Here is a 17,961-nt window from a genome sequence, read left to right on the forward strand (position 1 = left end):
ATGATGAGAGTCAGGTTTAGCTGACTCTTTGATGTTTGATTCTTGTTAGGAAGCCTAGTGGTCTTTCTTATCCTTTAAAATTAAACATAAAAAAAATTAAATTAAATTAAACATCAGCCAGCATTTTGGTTAATCAAATCATTTTCATTTTCTGTCCATGGGCCATTACTTGACCTTTAGTTGAAACAGAAACAATGATCATATGTTTTAAAAAGTATGTATTTTTTCCAAGATTTTATTTATTTATTCATGACAGACACAGAGAGAGGGGCAGAGACACAGGCAGAGGGAGAAGCAGGCTCCCTGAGGGGAGCCCGAGGTGGGACTTGATCCCAGGACCCCGGGATCACGACCTGAGCCAAAGGCAGATGCTCAAACACTGAGCCACCAGGCGTCCCTGAAAAATTATGTATTTATTCTAGAAATAAAGTAGCTCCTTTTCAGGGGACTTCCTTCTTTCAAATGGCCTGCAAGTGTTCTGCATATTTATGAATATTGGCAAAAATTTACAGTAAAACCTTGTTTACTTATAACAGTGAGTGTGGTCGAGTAAAAAGGAAATGAAAAGATTGTCTAGATTAAAGGAGACTATAATAACATGAGAATTGTAACAGAAATCAGATCAGCAGTGGCCAATTCCAGTGGCTAATTTCTGAGCACAGTAGCAAGGGCTGGCTTGTAGGCAAACAGATGAACCAAGGGACAGAGAATCCCCAATGGGAAAGGATATACCACACTCCTCCCTAAGCCACCATAATAACCTATTATGACTTCAGTATTTACTGATTTACATAAAACTATATTTTAGACTTTTATTGCCTAATGTTCAATATTCTAAAGCACTACAAATTTAGGATTCAGCTGAGACTTAATGAATAAAATAGAAGTGATGATTATACTTTGTAATAGTTTTCAAAGTATAAAAATCTTTTGTCAGAATTATTTCTCTATTGAGAAGGTGTGTAAATCCTTAACGTCTGTGAATTTGTTTCATAGCATGTACAATATTGCATCCCGTGCTAACATCCTAACTCGGAGACCATGCCTTCCTGGAGTGTAGATGGATCTGATGGGAATCTTTGGATGGCTCAAGCTCCTTTAAAAAGCAAGCCAATTAAGTTGTATCTCAAATATTCTGTTTTCTTCGCAATACATTCACCTAAGACAGGAAGAGTATTTATGATAATTTTGTCATCTTAATTCTGCTAAGCCCTAGAAGGGACACTTGGCAGACTTTGTTGTTAGTGATGTTGATAGAGTTTCTAAAATGGGAATCAGCACTTACACCTTAAATTGCAGAATCTATTCCCCACCCTCCTTCTTTCATTATCTTCTTCTCTGATGAATGTATGGATCCTGATCTGTGAAGGCTACAGAATATATCAGGTGGAAATTGGTAGCTGAAGCAGAAAATACAAGATAAAGGGAAATAAAATCTTACGGCTTTTTAGGACATCTTCTGAAACTAGATAATTAGGTTTTCCTGCACTTTATTAGGTGAAATAATACCCTAATGGGAGGTGATATCTACCAGAGATATTTATCATGACTTATACTGTCCTTGGTCCTCATAACTTTTTGAAAATCCAGAGTAATTGCCATCAAAAGAAATGTTCCCTGCCCCCAAATCTAATGCCAAACACATATTTTCAGCATTTTACTTAAACTGAGAGACAAAACAGAATGAACAAGACCTATTATTTATCCCTAAGAAAATCTTTATTGACCTATCTGTAACATACTTTGGTTACTGCTTACCTATTAGTTTTCCTAAATGTTGCCTTTCCTTTCTTATAAATCATCATCTTATAAATAAATCATCCCTGTAGTTCCAGAATCTAGTCAAACTCTTCAGAATGTTTCTCTGAACCTAATGTCACCCCATCTACTCTCAGGTGACAACTCTTCTCTCAGCACACCAGCCTATTTAAACTATCACAAGCGCACTTCTTCAAGATTCCTTTTCCTGCCCTCTCCTTTTCTTTGAAGCCTGCCCCAGGATTATGCATCCATTTTCCTATTGAGGAAAGAAAGACCTAGAGAGATTATTTTGCACCTATAAAACTACAGAATGGACCATCTAGGGCTTGGATTTTGACTAGTGACTCTTTTAACTTCACAATCCTCCTTTAGCTAAGGCCATGAGGCTTCCCTGATCCTCTGGGCCTTACTATTCTGGTGTGTCTGGGTGTAGCATGTTGACATCACTGGTGAGCTTGCTAGAAAAATTTTCACGTCTTGCCCCAGACTGAATCAGAATACAACATTTAAAAGATATTTAAAAGATAACTGGGTGAAAAAAAATAAAGTAAAAATAACATAAAAGATTACCCAGTGATCCATATGCACATTAAAATATGAGAAGACTTGTTCTAGAAAGCTGTTGTCTATGAGTAACTCATTTCCAGTCTATCTAGGTTACTGGGATAGATTTGGTCAAGACTCCCATCAGGAGGGTGACATTCTAGGAAGTAGAAGTAGAATGGATTCTCCTGCCCAGGACAGCTAAGACAGGAAGAAACAAAGGGGTAAATCTGAGTCATAGTCCTTGGAAAGTATCAAGGATTGAACCTAGGGAAACCCAAATTGTCACCAAGGCCAAAAGGCAGAAACAGTTCACAAACAGAAGAGCAGCCCCGGTTTGGATGGAACCCAGCTGGAGCAGGAGAGACTGGGACCAAAGATCAGCCTGAGGGGAAAAAAGATGAGGGGAGGGGGAGGTTGGACGGATGCTGTAAACTGAGTGGAAGGTGCTCACTTTTCTATATAACAGTATTCTGAAATTTTAGCAGGGCTGATTGAAATTCAGATGACTAGACTCCACTGTCCAAGTTTCTGATGTACTGAATCTGAGGGAAGCTCAAGAAATTGCATTTCTAACAGTTGGTCCAAGGGCCACACTTGACAACTACCGCTTTGAAAGAACCATCACAGTTATCACATGAGGGCATATAAGACAGCATGCAATACCAAATGAGACTTTCTTTGGGGGCATGTGATTACAAGCTGCCTTAGTCATTCAATTTTCCTGTGCATGTTTTGCTTGCCAACCTGATTATAAAATGTCTTCAAGTCAAGGTCATGATAAAATAGCGAATCGAGGGAAGGTTTTCTTCTCTTTGTGCCTGAAGGAACATAACTACCGATAAAAAAGGAAGATTTAGGAAGTTACTCATTGCAACCCTTCTGTTGTAGTGTGCACAACCAAAATCAAGCCCAGAATTGTTGGAGGAACGGCATCTGTTCATGGTGAGTGGCCGTGGCAGATAACTTTGCATACCACGTCACCCATCCGGAGACACCTGTGTGGAGGTTCCATCATTGGAAACCAGTGGATACTAACAGCTGCTCACTGTTTTGACCAGTCAGTACTATTACTGTTTTTATAAGTTCCCAGGCTCATATATTTATGAGATCTATCATTAGCAGTTTAGTAAATACTTTAAAAATGTAAATTATCCTATTTGTGCAATTAAATTTCTATTATGAAAAAAAATTTCTGTTATGAAATAAAAAGGAAAAGGGAAGAACTACCTATGGTCTACCAGCATTAGGTTAGGTACAGGAACATGATGGCATATTATTTCACTTTCCCATTTAAATGCATACACATGCCCAGGGGTGTTCTTGCTGTTTCCTTTCAGAACATATCTTCTGTGCCTTACCTTGGGCATCAGTTCCAGAACTAAACACAAAGAGAATTTCCCCTTTTCTAAATCTAGTATGTCATTCCCTGTCTTCTTCACTTCTTCCCTGTCTGGTCTTGTTTCCTCCTCACTCCCCTCCCCTTCCTTTCCTTCCCCTTCCCTCCCCTCCCCTCTTCTCCTCTTCTTTCATCTCCTCTCCTCTCTCTATGTTTCCAAAAATAGGTGAAGTTCATTATGTATCCTCAAATTGGATTCCCTACTTAGGTTAATTTCAACACAGGCCAAACCTAAAAGCTTCTTCAAGAGAGTACATGACATGTATCCTAGGGAATTTTAATTTTAGTTGGCCAAACTTCCTCAGTATTCTCTGACTTTCCAGACATGGTATTGTGTGTTTGTTTTTCTTTTTTCTCAGTATAGCATACTCACATTATAACTCAAAGATCATTTGAAGTCAATAGTTTCCTTTACCTTTTACCTTTTCCATATAGGAAAATGGAATACCAGAAAATCCAAGTGAATTTCTCAGGGTCATGGCTAATCAGTGGTAGGGTTGAGATTAAAACCTGGGACTCTTCATGAGAGGGAAATTGAGAGAAAAAGAGAATGAGAGGGAAAAAATGTGTGTATGTGTGTTTGTTGGAGGGTGAAAAGACCCTTCATTCATTTTTATGTGCTTAATATATTAAGTACTAGCCCAGAACTTTCTACAGGAGGAATATATAAGTGAAAAATCTTAGCATGAAATCATTCCTTTCCATCAAAAAGCCTACCACCTGCAGAAAACATTAGTAATAGGCAGGTAAATAGCAATATAACTCAAATATTTGGGAATTATTTGGTAATGGGAATTTCTCTTCCTCTTACTGTTTATTCATTAGGGTAGAGTCACCTAAAATCTTGCGTGTCTATAGCGGCATTTTAAACCAAACAGAAATTAAAAAGAGCACATCTTTCTTTGGGGTTCAAAAAATAATAATTCATGATCAATATGAAGAGGCGGAAAGTGGGTATGATATTGCCTTGTTGAAACTGGAAACAGCAATGAATTACACAGGTATGTGGAGTTTTAAATGGAAATTTATCAACAATGATGACCTAGATGTAGTGTTTAACACCAGATTCACCAGACCTGACCCAGCAATCTCAGGGTAGTATTGTAATCCTGAAAGAGAGGATGTCTGCAAAGCTAGTCTTTTAGTCTATTCATACTGGAATTCTTTCCCGATTATTAAATCTTATTGTGGGGTGTGAGTGAAGAACTAAGTTTTCTGCAGGTTTCCTCAGCTGCACCAAATGATAGTATCTATAATAAATTGGAATTTTAAAGATGACTTATATCTCTTTTTTAGGGACAAAAGGATTGCAGGTCAGAATGAGTAACCAATTTCTACAGGGTCACAGACCTAGTTAGAGAGATGGACCTAGCAGGGAGGGCTGTACCTTGTCTCCCCATCATTCCCTCACCCTGGGATGTTGATGGATAATGCTAAACATGAGGAATGAAGATGAATAGCAATGAGGCAAAACCCAAATATAATAAATAGAGAACGCACTGCATAATATAAAGTGAAATAAGAGAGTCTCTCCGGAGAGAAGATATATTTTGATTCTGATGACTAAACTATGATTTTTAAAATTTAGATGCTCAAAGACCCATATGTCTACCTTCCAAAGGAGATAGAAATGTAATATATACTGATTGCTGGGTGACTGGATGGGGGTACAGAAGATTAGCAGGTAAGGAATGATGTATCTCAATGTGCTTCATCCTAAAGATAAAAGAACATAGTTCAGTCTTACCCTTTCCTAGTATCAAGCAAGGCACACAGCTAAAATGTGAGTAAAATAATCACATCCTTCAATGACAGAGAGCATGTTAATAAAAGTGAAAAGGCAAAAATTGCCCAAGTGAGGAGGATCCCACATCTGTTTGATTGGAAAATTTAAATATGACAGTCTCTTTAAAGACTAATTGAAGTTTAATGTGAAACCTAGCACTTTTCATGAAATGTCCTAGCCTGTTACCAGTTATTTTCTCTGGGAAGTAATTCCAGTTAGAACCATACTTAGTTTAGAGCTTAATGTTAACAAATAATCTCTTCTCTATACTTGGTAGTTACAAAAGGTCTGTGAGATAAACCTAATATTTTTTTCCTTCTAGATTTTTATGTAGATATTTTTATTTCAAATACACATCTTTATATTATATATATGATCATTCCATTAACAAGCCAAGATATTTTTTTCAGGCGAAATACAAAATACGCTCCAGAAAGCTAACGTACCCTTGGTGACAACTGAAGAATGCCAGATAAGATACAAAGGACACAAAATAACCAATAAGATGATCTGTGCAGGCTATAGAGAAGGAGGGAAGGATGCCTGTAAGGTAAGAGTGTTTTCAACCAATTAAATATATTCAGGGACACTTGGGTGTCTCAGTGGTTGAGCGTCTGCCTTTGGCTCAGGGCGTGATCCTGGGGTCCTGGGATTGGGTCCCACACAGGGCTCCCCATGGGGAGGCTGCTTCTCCCTCTACTTATGTCTCTGCCCCTCTCTATGTGTCTCTTATGAGTAAATAAATAAAAATCTTTTCTAAAAAATGAATATATTCACATTAGAATGTTTAATGCATTTTTTTTTTTTTAAAGAGACAGCACCAGTCAGGGGAAGGGCAGAGGGAGAAGGAGAGAATCCCAAGCAGGCTCCATAGCTGTACCACCCAAGCTCCCCAGAAAGGTTAAAGCATTTAAAAAGCAGTTTTCTGCCCCTGACTAGGGAACCATGGCATATTTGTTTTTACTCACATTGAAGTTTATTAAAGAGCCAAGAATAGAATTTGAGGCAAAATCACTCTGAGAAACATGTATTTGAGATGAGAAGCATCTGAACTCATCTGTGCATCTTTTCTTTTTTTTTTCTCCTCCATCACAGGGAGACTCAGGGGGGCCTTTGTCCTGCAAACACAATGAGGTCTGGCACTTGGTGGGCATCACCAGCTGGGGAGAAGGCTGCGGCCAAAGGGAACGGCCAGGAGTTTATACCAATGTGGTTGAGTACCTGGACTGGATTTTGAAGAAAACTCAAGCAGTGTGAAAGAGTCCCCAGAGGCCATTTGACATCTGACCCTGATAAGGCATAACAGATTATTTCTGGGTGGGAAGGTTCTGATTTCACTGAAGAAGAAGACACACCATTTCCCTCCATGGGTTATAGTACTGAGACAGTAACGCATGGGAGGGGGTTGGTATTTGTGAGAATGTGCCAATTAAAAACAAACTCATTGTCAAAATTCCCATTCTATGATAAGCATAGTTTGTGTTCAGCATCCAGTCTCTTGCTTTCTGATCACACTTTACTGAGCCAAAGAAATACTACACGGTGATATCTTTTAAGATTCAAGTATTGAGAGTTTTGAGATTAAAGAATCAAGTTGTGGCGCCAGAGGCTCCAGTGGGACTGCCAAAAGCAACCACCATGAAAAGATTCGTTAAGAAATGGGAGCTGGAGAAAATGGGGACAAGGACAGTCACTATCAATTTGCAAGAATCTGTACTCTGCCTATGTGAATATCTTTCTTTTGTGAAAGGAGAATTTGGGTTCAATGGCAGGTTTTCAGAATAATCAGGAATCTTTGTCACTTCAATTTTTTTTTGAGAGAGAGAGGAAGAAAGAGAGATAACATGAGTGGGAGGAAAGGCAGAAGGAGAGGGAGAGAGAGAGAATCTTAAGCAGGTTCCATGCTCAGCATATAGCTTGATGTGGGGTTCAATCCCATGACCCTGAGATAATCACCTTAGTGAAATCAACAGTTGGACTCTCAACTGACTGAGTCACCCAGATAACCCTGTCATTTCAATTTTGTAATATGTTTTTAAATTGGTTTGGGTAGACACAAGCCATGAGTGAGTGTGAATGTGGACTCTAGAATTTCTATATGGGAAAGGATTGAAGGCTGTAATTTACCTAAAAGTGGCACCTTAAGGGAAGAATCTTAAAGTTGACTTTCCTTAAAAACTATTAGTGCGTGGAATGTATATTTATTCAGTGTGGTTCTGGGTAACGGAAGCTGATAGAGGTGAGGGGAGCAAGCTAGAGCCTTCCTAAGACAAGGTGTCAGTGTGAGTGTGAGTCTACAAATCTACGTTTATGGTAATAAAAGAATTGGACAGAAATCATACAAAGTACATCCATACTACAGGGAAAAAGCAATTTAGGAACAAATGGATGGCTCGTAGAGTCTTTGTTATCTTCAAAACAGCTCTCTGTATGTTAAGTATTAGGGTTTTTCCCTGTAGTGAGAATATTTGCCTGGTAATTGTTTCTAATGTGGTGCAATAACTAGAGTGTCTTCACTGCAGTTTTCAGCCTATGTCAACAACTTTACATCGTATCCAATACGAAAATTACTTATTGAGCACACAGAACTATAGAACACAATGTAAGCAAGTAGCCGTGTCCTTGCCTTCATGGATCCCTGGTCTAGTTAGCATAAACAACAAAAAGTAAACAATTACACGAGCATAAAACTTCAGGGAGGGATGCCCAGGGTTCTATGACAAGAGAGAGCAAGAAGAGCATTTGAGGCAGGTTCAAGGACTGGGATAAAAATGAGTTTGTGCTGAGGAAGACAAACGAAAAACCAAAGCAAACAGAACCCCAAATCAAAGACTGGGATGGTATAAAGGGCCCCAGATCCAAAATGCTTACAGAGTCAAACAAGACTGGAACTGAGACTTGAGCACCTTTAAGATTACCAAAGAGCAGCAACAATGTTCCTATTATTTGCTCATTACCTTAGTAGTCTTGACGTAACACTTAACATTAAAAAAAAAAAAAGTTAGGATATAATTCCTCATAGGAAGAGATCTTTCCTCTATGTTCCCCATTTGTGTCTTTTGTTTTGTTCAAAAGGAGAGGAAGAGGCATGAAAGGTGGAGGAGACCATGTGTTACTAATGCATTTCTGAATAAATATGTGCTCTTTAAAAGAAGGATAGAGAAAAAGATCTTTCTGGAAAGTCTTTCTCGACAAATATTTGAGAAAACCGTATTAGTTTTGTCACACTTAATGTTGTATATTATTTTAATTTTTGAACAGTAAGTATATGCCCATGATTCAGAAATGGAAACAGTGTGAGGAGATATAAAATATACAATGGGAAGGTCTCCTGCTCTGCATCAGAAGATTGCACACTCTACACACAGTTCAGCACTGTTCTTGTTTTCATGTAGTTCTCTGCCTTCAAAATATTTCTGATTGGTGCATAAAGGGCTTTCTCAGTCTGTTTTTTACAAAAGTATGGTATTCCAGTATGGGGATTCCATACGCTAGCTGCCCACTGATGGACATTTAGGTGGTTTCCAATTTTTTCACTCATTGATATGTATGCAGGTAAATTTGTAGCTTATATTCCAGAAGTAGGATTGCTGAAAACGAAACAAAAAGAGCAAATGCATTTGTAATTTTGATAAATATTATCCAATCTCTCTTCAAAAATCGGTGGCCATTTTCTCTCCAATTGGCAATGCAACAGAGGGTCACATTTGAGTAACATTATGATATTACAACTTGGGAATTTTTGATGGCCTGATAGTTGGATAAAGGTATCTCAATGTAGTTTTTTTTTTTTTTTGCAATTTTCTTAATATAAATGTCATTAAACATTACATGTGTAAGATGACCAACTTATTAACAGCTTAATTTTTATTTAAATATTAATTTAGTAGTTACCGTGTAGACAAAAATAGATTATGTTCCTTGCAGCCTTATAAACATGGTAGGGGCAGTCCGGATGGCTCAGCAGTTTAGCGCTGCCTTTGGCCCAGGATATGATCCTGGGGTCCTGGGATCGAGTCCCACATCGGGCTCCCAGCATGAAGCCTGCTTCTCCCTCTGCCTGTGTCTCTGCCTCTCTCTCTCTCTCCCTCTCTGTGTGTCTCTCATGAATAAATAAACAAAATCTTAAAAAAAAAAAAACATGGTAAGAATTCTTGCAAGAAAAAAAAAGCCTAAAACATCCAGAGCTTATCTTGTTCTAACTGGACAGTAGCTCAGTATTATGAAAATATTGGTTGGCTGTCCTTCCCCTTGCATGTTACAGACATAAATTTGGGCCAGAAGTAGTGCCATCTCCAGTTCCAGGGATGGATCCTGACTTGTGTGCATCCAGTAATAAATGCTATCTTCCTTGCCCTGGGAATTAGTCTGTGGATGAGTGAGTCTAGGCAGCTGGCACATGCATCCCCCAGCTACTGTGATTGGCTCAGAGATGTCAATCTGAGCAACATTTAAGACTTTGATTACGGATGGGAATGACTTTCTCCTCCTCCTCCATGTGAATGAGGAAGCACTGATCTTGGTTGTGGCAATAGCAGTTTTGAGAAGTTTTGAGAAGTCAGCCCAGGGCCCACTGAGACATAGATACAGAATGCCTGAGGCCTGAACAAAGTCTGGGCCTCCCTGCTTCATTGCAAAAAATCCCTTTTCATGTTTATAACAGTTCAAATTGGGTTTTCTATTACTTGCAGTGGACACATTAGGATGTACTGCGAATTAGTGACCTAAAGTATTAATATTACCCTGATTCAAATAAATGTAACCTACATATAATTAGGCACTTACAACCTATTCTACAGGACATGGTCTGTTTTTTTCTTCTATTTTTTTTTGTTTTTTCTTCTAATTTTAAAAGTTATTATTTTTTTAAAAAATAATTTTGATTCTATGCATTCAAAGAAAGGTTGGTTGTGACTCTTTATAGAGCTGTCCCTCTCTCTGAGATGAGTGGTGCTCCTGGGCAGTGAGTGATGAGGTCTCACCTAATGCGGTTCTCACAGGCCAGCACCCTGGGCACCCACACGTTGCCATTATCATAGACTCTAGGAAGTGAACCCAAACTTTGGTATGAGAATCATATACAATATTAAGCCATTTATTTAAGAAAGACTGTAAACATCACATTTTATATTATATATGTTACACTTAGGGCCCTACCCATTGTCCATCCTCATTAAAGAATCAGGGAACCTGATCCATTTGACGAAGAGGCATCTTTCCCTTTGGTCCTGTTCAGTCCCTCTTCTCTCTTCATCCTCTGGACTCTACAATGTGCTGGGCCTGGAAAATCCAGGTCTTCTGATTATAATCCCTGGTTCTCCCAGGGCCAATCCAAACGTGAAAGGAAGTCAGATAACACATGAAGAGGCAGTCCTTTGTCAGGGCATGTCCTTCTTTTTGTGGCCACATACATATTAGAAAGAAACAGGTTTCTAAGGCACTACACGTTACCACAGGCGTTTTACACAGACCTGCTCTTCTGTGCACCCACGGCCTCGCTACTCAGGGAAGGCTGCTGTTCTCAGGAGGTGTGTGTCCTCCAGCCACTTCTAGTTCAGTTTTGGGGAATAGCGCACATGGAAATCAACTAGGATCTTCTTGAGCAGCCTGGTAAACCATCCTATGGAAGGTGTGCCTGTAACGGGAGCATACCATTATCATGGCCTTCTATCCCAAAAGACTTAAAATGGACATTCTAGAGTTAAGCCAAGAGCTTAAGTGGATACCATAAACCTGAAATCTGGTAGGCCCAACAGCCAGTGATTCGTATTGTTAATAATAGCACTTTGATTAGCAAAAATAAGAAAATACAAATAAGGAATTACAATTATCTACCTCTTACAAGTGCGCCTGCACTTACAAGTGCTGCACGCTCTACTGTGTGCTTTACCCTTTCTACCGTCTCATGCTCCTTGTTACCACCACGTATGATAAGGTATTGTTATTTCCATTGCAACAGAATGTTATTTGCTTTTACAGGGGAAAAAAAGAAAATTCAGCTTGTACATATTTTCAGCTTAATTTGCCATTGTCCCACTAGATGGCACTTTGATACCTCTTCTTGTTACATTTTAAGCCCTAGTATCCAGACAGAATGCATTTAATATTGTCTAAAATTCTAGGTACAGACGTATCTAGCAGCCTTCAATCAATTGCTTCAATTCAGATACGCTTGACTTTTCTAATATGATTGCTGTAAATATCTAGTCTCTAGATAGTGGACAATGCGCTTCGGAGGCCCCAACTTTGGGGACTTCCCTTCCCGTTAGTGACTAACTACTGTGAGCCCCCAACAGTGGGCGCAGGTGGGTCTAGGTGTGCCAGGTGTGCTCCTCAGACACCTGGAGGACTGCAGGGGGAGAGCTCTCCTGTGTTCCACCAAACCATCCCTGTTGTCATTTGTCGCATGGATCAGGACTCCTTGTCATGTCTCTGTGGATTCCTATAAGCCACTGCCACTGTCCCCACCGTCCCACAACCCCCTCAACCTTCTGGTCACTCCCTGCCTCTCCCTCACACCTGATTTGCTAAACATGGGAACGGAATGCCCTCCCTTGATTACTCAGAATATTAGCCTCAAGTTGCAATATTTAAAACAAACACTGTTTTTGAATCCTAGAGGCTTGATGATAACAGAAAAGAAAAAAAAAGAAAAGAAAAGAAATACCACCCGCACACACACACACACACACACACACCTACAGGCAAACACATACACACGTGCACACACTCAGAAGTGGATGTGGACACAGCCCCTCCAAAGCTCCACGGGTCCAGGTCCTGGCTGACTGTTGCAAGGCCGGGCTCAAGCACACTCCAACCACGGGGCCCACAGGGACAGAAGCGGCTTTGGTGGGGCAGTTGCTCGTGCTACTCTGTGCCTACAGAGGTCTCTATCCTCGGGTTTCATTACCCGGGTCTGGAAGCAGTTGCTCCTCATTCCGACTCAGTGCCCTAAGGTCAGTGGCAGGGCCTGCAGGGTAGTTACCTCGCTTCCTCCCCACGCCCCTCATTTCAGCAGCTCAGGTCGTCAAGGGAGGAAGGGTGAGTACCTTGGGGCAATATGTTTAGAGGGAGGGCGAGCCCACCTTCACATAACTTGTAATTCAGTATATCGTGACAGATCTCATTACGTGCTGCTAATCTCTCACTGTGCCTCATTTATACATGAGACTTCATCACAGGTAGGTCCGTAGAGGAAAAAGCATAGTATCTAGAGGGTCTGGTACTGTCTGCAGTTTCAGGGCATCTACTGGAGGCCTGGGGTTGCACCCCCGCGGATGGAGGTGGGGAAACTACTGTGTGCCACGGAAAGCTACTTAGGGCCAGAACCATCTGCACTGGGTTTGTCCCCTTCATGTGAACAGGGCCTGACCTATGGGTCTTCCCCTGACTCATGGGCAGTGTGCAGGACGTTGGCCAGCTGACTTAGGGGCGTGAAAAAAATGAGAATAAAAAACTGGTGGAAAGATAGTGTGGGGAAGAAGGCTTAAGGATGCGGTTCTTGAGTGGGCTCAGTGTGAAATCTTCCCAGCTTCCAAAGATGCCACCAGAGGGTGCGGTCTGCCTGGGAGTTGCATACCAATGCCCTGTGGCAGTTTGGAGCCATGGAGAAGTTCCTTGCAGCCTTAAAATGGCATTCCTCCTCAGTCCCACCTTACCCTGTCTACAATCTGTAGCTCTCCTGGTCTCAGAAGCACTGGGTTTGAGCAGCCTGTAACAAAGTTATCACTCAGCACTACTGAGCAGAGGTGCTCAGGTATTGTGGGAGGTCATGTGGTGCAGTCACTGGAAATTTGCAGATACTATCCATTTTTTTTTTTTTTAAGATTTTATGCATCTGACAGAGAGAGAGAGAGAACACAAGCAGAGGCAGAGGGAGAGGGAGAAGCAGATTCCCCACCAACCAGGGAGCCTGACATGGGGTTTGATCCCAGGACCCCAGGGTCATGACTCAGCCAAAGGTAGATGCTTAATCAACTGAGTCACCCAGGCGCCCTAATACTGTCCATCGTTATCTGGTTCCCATGAGGTCCAGTGGGAGACATCTGCAGTGCCTGGGGATTGCAGGAATGCGCTTCAAATGCCTCCCCAGCTCAGCCATTGGGCCTTTAAGTTAAAATCACCTATGGAATTTTTTTTTTTTTTATAGCTCCCTTCAGAAAGCGAGTTCAGATGATACCCTTCTAGTAAGAGGTGCCTGAGGGGCAGATATTTATTTGAGCACTACATAATTTGGGGGGAAATGAAGCCTTAGAAGTCATACTTTATTCAAATGTAACCCATTAAATTGTTTACCTAAAGAAGAAAGCATAGTCTCTGTTAGACCACAGAGCAAACTTCTACACAAAAGTATTATTTTGAAATGAATTTCACTTCAAACATTTCCTTTTAAACTTAATGATTGCTACAAAGCAGAGGACCCAAAGATGCAAATACCAAAAATATTCAAAACTCCTAGAGAAAAACTAACAAAATTAACTCTCATCCATTACCCAATTTATCCAAGAATAGTTACTAAAATTAATTTTGAGACCTGTAACTGTCATATTTTATTACAGAGGATAGGAGATAGGGAAAAATCTTTTAAAACACAATTGGTAAAAAAATTAAAAAATTAAAAAATTAAAAATAAGTAAAACACAATTGGTAATTATATAAAATGAGAAATGTTAAATGTTTTGTTAGGAGAACTTACTGAAAATGTTTTCATTATATTTCATACATTTAAATTTTTTTCTCTAAAATACAATGGGTGAATTCATAAATATTTCAATAAAGGTCATGATTCTTTAAAGATTTTTTGTTGATGTTGTACATCTAAAAAAGTGGTTACATAAAATCATATAAAATTTCTGTTAAATATGTTAAATATTATCTGAAAAGTTTTGCCTTCTTTTTTTTTTTTTTTTTTTTTTTTTTTTAAATTTTTATTTATTTATGATAGTCACAGAGAGAGAGAGGCAGAGACACAGGCAGAGGGAGAAGCAGGCTCCATGCACCGGGAGCCCGACGTGGGATTCGATCCCGGGTCTCCAGGATCGCGCCCTGGGCCAAAGACAGGCGCTAAACCGCTGCGCCACCCAGGGATCCCAAGTTTTGCCTTCTTAACTAATGGAAGCTTTTGGCCCAAGTTCACCTTCAGATTACCAAAAATAATGACTTAAGGCTCTTTAAAATGTTGAAGAATTTTTAATGGTATTTTGTGACTATAAACATAAGATCTGTTTCTTGAAGATTTGTAAACTCCATCACAGTACAGAGAGATGAATAAAAATCACCCACCATCCCAAAGCACAGAGCTCGCACTCTGAATTCCTTCCAGTCATTTTGTATTTCTAGAACCTAATAAAGCCAGTTTGAGAGGGAAACTTTGGTGCAGTGTTGTATTTGAATATAGATAGAAACATCCAACATGAAGCACAAACACAGAGAATTCAGATTTGGATTAAAATAAAGAGAGAAGCCATTTTATTCGATGTGAATGGATCTAAACTGATTTGACCTCTCCAAAAATGTCATGTTCTTTTGGTAAATAGTTTCTCACTGACTAGAGGAAGGTTGGCCGCTTCATACTCCCTTCCCCCACTAACTGCCTGTGAGATGGTATGTGACAGAGAAAGCAAGTGTTAGACCAAATTCTACCTAACATACAAACATTTATTAGCAAGGATGTACAAAAAGTTATACATGTCCCTGTGGTTTTGGGGGTGTCTGTAGGTTTACTACGAGGGGGACACAATTCTGGTAGAAGAACCTTGAGGTGGACTGGTATTCAGTAGACATTTCGAGCATCAGTGGGGTTCTGGCTCCAGATCTTGAAGGTGACATTGAAGACACAGGTGTGGGATTTACAGGATTTTCCTTTTCCACTCAGGTGTTGGTAGCACGGCCTGTGCAGATGCTTCCAACTAGCCTTCATTCCTCCTAAACAACACAATTGTGCTTCCTTGTTAATTTTGCTAACTACCAGCCCCTCTGGTGGAGATTCTGATAGCATCCTTTGAAATACTAAGTAACCATCCCTGGGTTACTGATCTGTGCTGAGAGTACCTCAGATGCTAAGTAAGCACTCCTGTTACTGTTGAGGGTAACCTGTCACCCACATACATACTAGTCTCCTCCATTTAATCCTTTCCTTCCCTTTATCTAGTTTCAACCAGAAGTCAAAGTGACCCCATTACATCTTACGTGTAATCATGTTACTTTTTTTGCTCAGAAGCCTCCAGTGGCTCACCAGCAACCTTAGAGCATAAGGCAACTTCACGGAATGGCCTAGCAGATCCTCCACAACACACACCTGTCATACGTAGAGGAAAGACTCAAATATTTTTGTACGAGTAACCAAACATAAGAACCAATGGATATGGAGGTATTTTTAAAATAAACTACCACATAATAGAGTTTTTGTTCTATTTCCAGTGAGTTTTTTTTTTAAACTCCTTTCTGCTAATACTCTTAATTCTCCAGCTGTGATGTATTTGCAGACTGAAAAGCTGCTCAACTGCCCTAAAGGGACTCCTGAATTAATCTGGAGATAATTTAAATACAGGAAGAACCTTGTTTATTATGAATTTCATTTTTAGCACCAGTGCACCCACCATGAGACCCATCATGCCTTCAAACAGTTAGTTGTTTATTTTTCATTGGCATTCATATCTGGTACTGTTTATTATGGCATCGCAGATAATCACTATCTGCTGCTTTACAGTCTTTCATTTTTTTTCCTGAGTTTCAAAGTCCTATTGGCCTGCAAATACTACTAAGAAGCAAAAAGACCATGTTACATTTTGTGGCACTCAAGGCCGCCAAAATTAAGTTGATGCCCTGAATGAGATTTTACAAATTTGATGGCATCTTTTAAAATTTCTTATTTATTTTAACTTCTACTGAGACGTTAGTTTTTTAAAGTTGGAAGCTTCCAGTTGTATCTTCCCTCCCTCTCAGTGTTCTGATCCATTGCAGAGACCAGGATATGAAATTTAACCAAAGAGGGTACCATAGACCAGGCAATGTTCCCCCCTCCCAAAGATGCCCATGTCCTAACTCTTAGAACCTGTGACTATGTTAATTTACATAGGAGAAGGGACATTGCTGAGGTGATGAAGCATCTTGTGATGGGGGGGTTATCCCAGCGAGCCCAGTGCAATCACAAAATCTTTATGAGGAGACAGGAGGACCAAAGCCAGTAATAGATGTGACCATGGAAGCAAAGGGTTTGCAAGATGCAAGAAAGGGCCACTGGCCAAGGAGCGCAGGTCCTTCTGAAAGCTGGAAAGGGCAAGGAAATGGATATTCCCCTCAGAGCTTCCAGAAACACTGAAGTCCTGCCAACACCTCAACTTTAGTCAGTGAGACTGAATTGAGACTTCTGACCTCCAGAACTGTTAGATGATAAATTTGCTTTGTTTTAAGCTGCTGAGTTTGTAGTAATTTGTCAGAACAGCAGTAGGAAATTAATGCCCAGGGCTTTAGGAACCTCCCCTGTCGGCAGAGATGGTAGCTTTGTAGTAGAAGACCATTAAAAGTGCAAATACATAGAGTAAAATATTTTTGCTTTATGGGGGCACATTTCTGTGGCTGCTGAAAGTCTGCCCTGAATGCAAACTCCTATCATTCAAGGACACCATCTGCATTAGCATATTTTTTTCTTAAGTGTCCCAAGAATAATAATCTTGTCAGAATCGTGTGAGGCTCCACTGAGGAGGAGCAAAAGGGGACGGTGGACAGGCTAGAGCCTGAAGAAGCTGACTCGACTCTGAACTGTTCCACCTGACAGAGGAAAGGTCAGCTGACAGAGGAAAGGTCAACCATGTTGGCAGTCTATTGCTCCATTTCGTGCACTTAATAGCATTATTAATGTGCCCAGGGGAGTGCAGACCCGATTTTTGTTTGACTGTGAGAAGATAGCATTGGCCCAGACAGATTTGGCTTTGATTTCTCTGTTTCCCACCGTCATGAATGTACAGCTACTGATGAAAACTAACTTCTTTCAAATAAAGCCTCTTATTTCCCTTCAAGTAAGAAAAATATGGTGGACGTTTAGGAAAACAAGAGTGTAAATTTCTCTTGTAGGTAGCCAGGGAATCTGGGCTCAGATATCCCACCTCACCTACAGTTTGTGTGGTCACCCACTTCTGATATTTTAGGCACTCTCGGTTGAATAAATTGTAATCTAAGAAGGTGCAAGTTCATTCCTTGGGAATCGAGAGCCCTGAGCTTTTCACATCTCATTCATCAGCAGGGTCTCTGCTTTCAATTTCAGTGCCTCTTCTCTGCTGCCAGGCAATGCCCAGCCATCACCACCTCTTTCCTGCCTAAACTAATGTGAGTCTTCGAATGGGTATCCTTACCATTTCTTTGTGCTTTCTTACAATTTGTTCTTTGCAAGTAAGCAGAATTTTTTCAATATAGATTCCTGGACTTCAAGATCAGATCTTTCTAGGTGTTTGATTTTTACCTAAATTCTGAC

At 40.2% G+C, this 17,961-nt stretch overlaps 1 protein-coding gene across 6 annotated transcripts in view; it reads left to right on the forward strand.

Moving 5' to 3' along the window:
- The window catches only part of LOC140604687 (coagulation factor XI), a 53,806-nt gene extending 46,864 nt beyond the window's left edge, over nt 1–6,942 (forward strand). For all 6 annotated transcript variants that reach the window (XM_072776066.1, XM_072776067.1, XM_072776068.1 and 3 more), the window contains 5 exons: nt 3,196–3,364; nt 4,529–4,704; nt 5,292–5,387; nt 5,900–6,039; nt 6,585–6,942. In XM_072776066.1, coding sequence (XP_072632167.1) covers nt 3,196–3,364; nt 4,529–4,704; nt 5,292–5,387; nt 5,900–6,039; nt 6,585–6,746 — 743 coding nt within the window. In that variant the 3' untranslated portion in view covers nt 6,747–6,942. The remainder of the gene's footprint in view (nt 1–3,195; nt 3,365–4,528; nt 4,705–5,291; nt 5,388–5,899; nt 6,040–6,584) is intronic.
- Nucleotides 6,943–17,961: the final 11,019 nt, after the last annotated feature.

Source organism: Canis lupus, chromosome 15, assembly GCF_048164855.1.
Source record: "Canis lupus baileyi chromosome 15, mCanLup2.hap1, whole genome shotgun sequence".
NCBI lineage: Eukaryota > Metazoa > Chordata > Mammalia > Carnivora > Canidae > Canis > Canis lupus.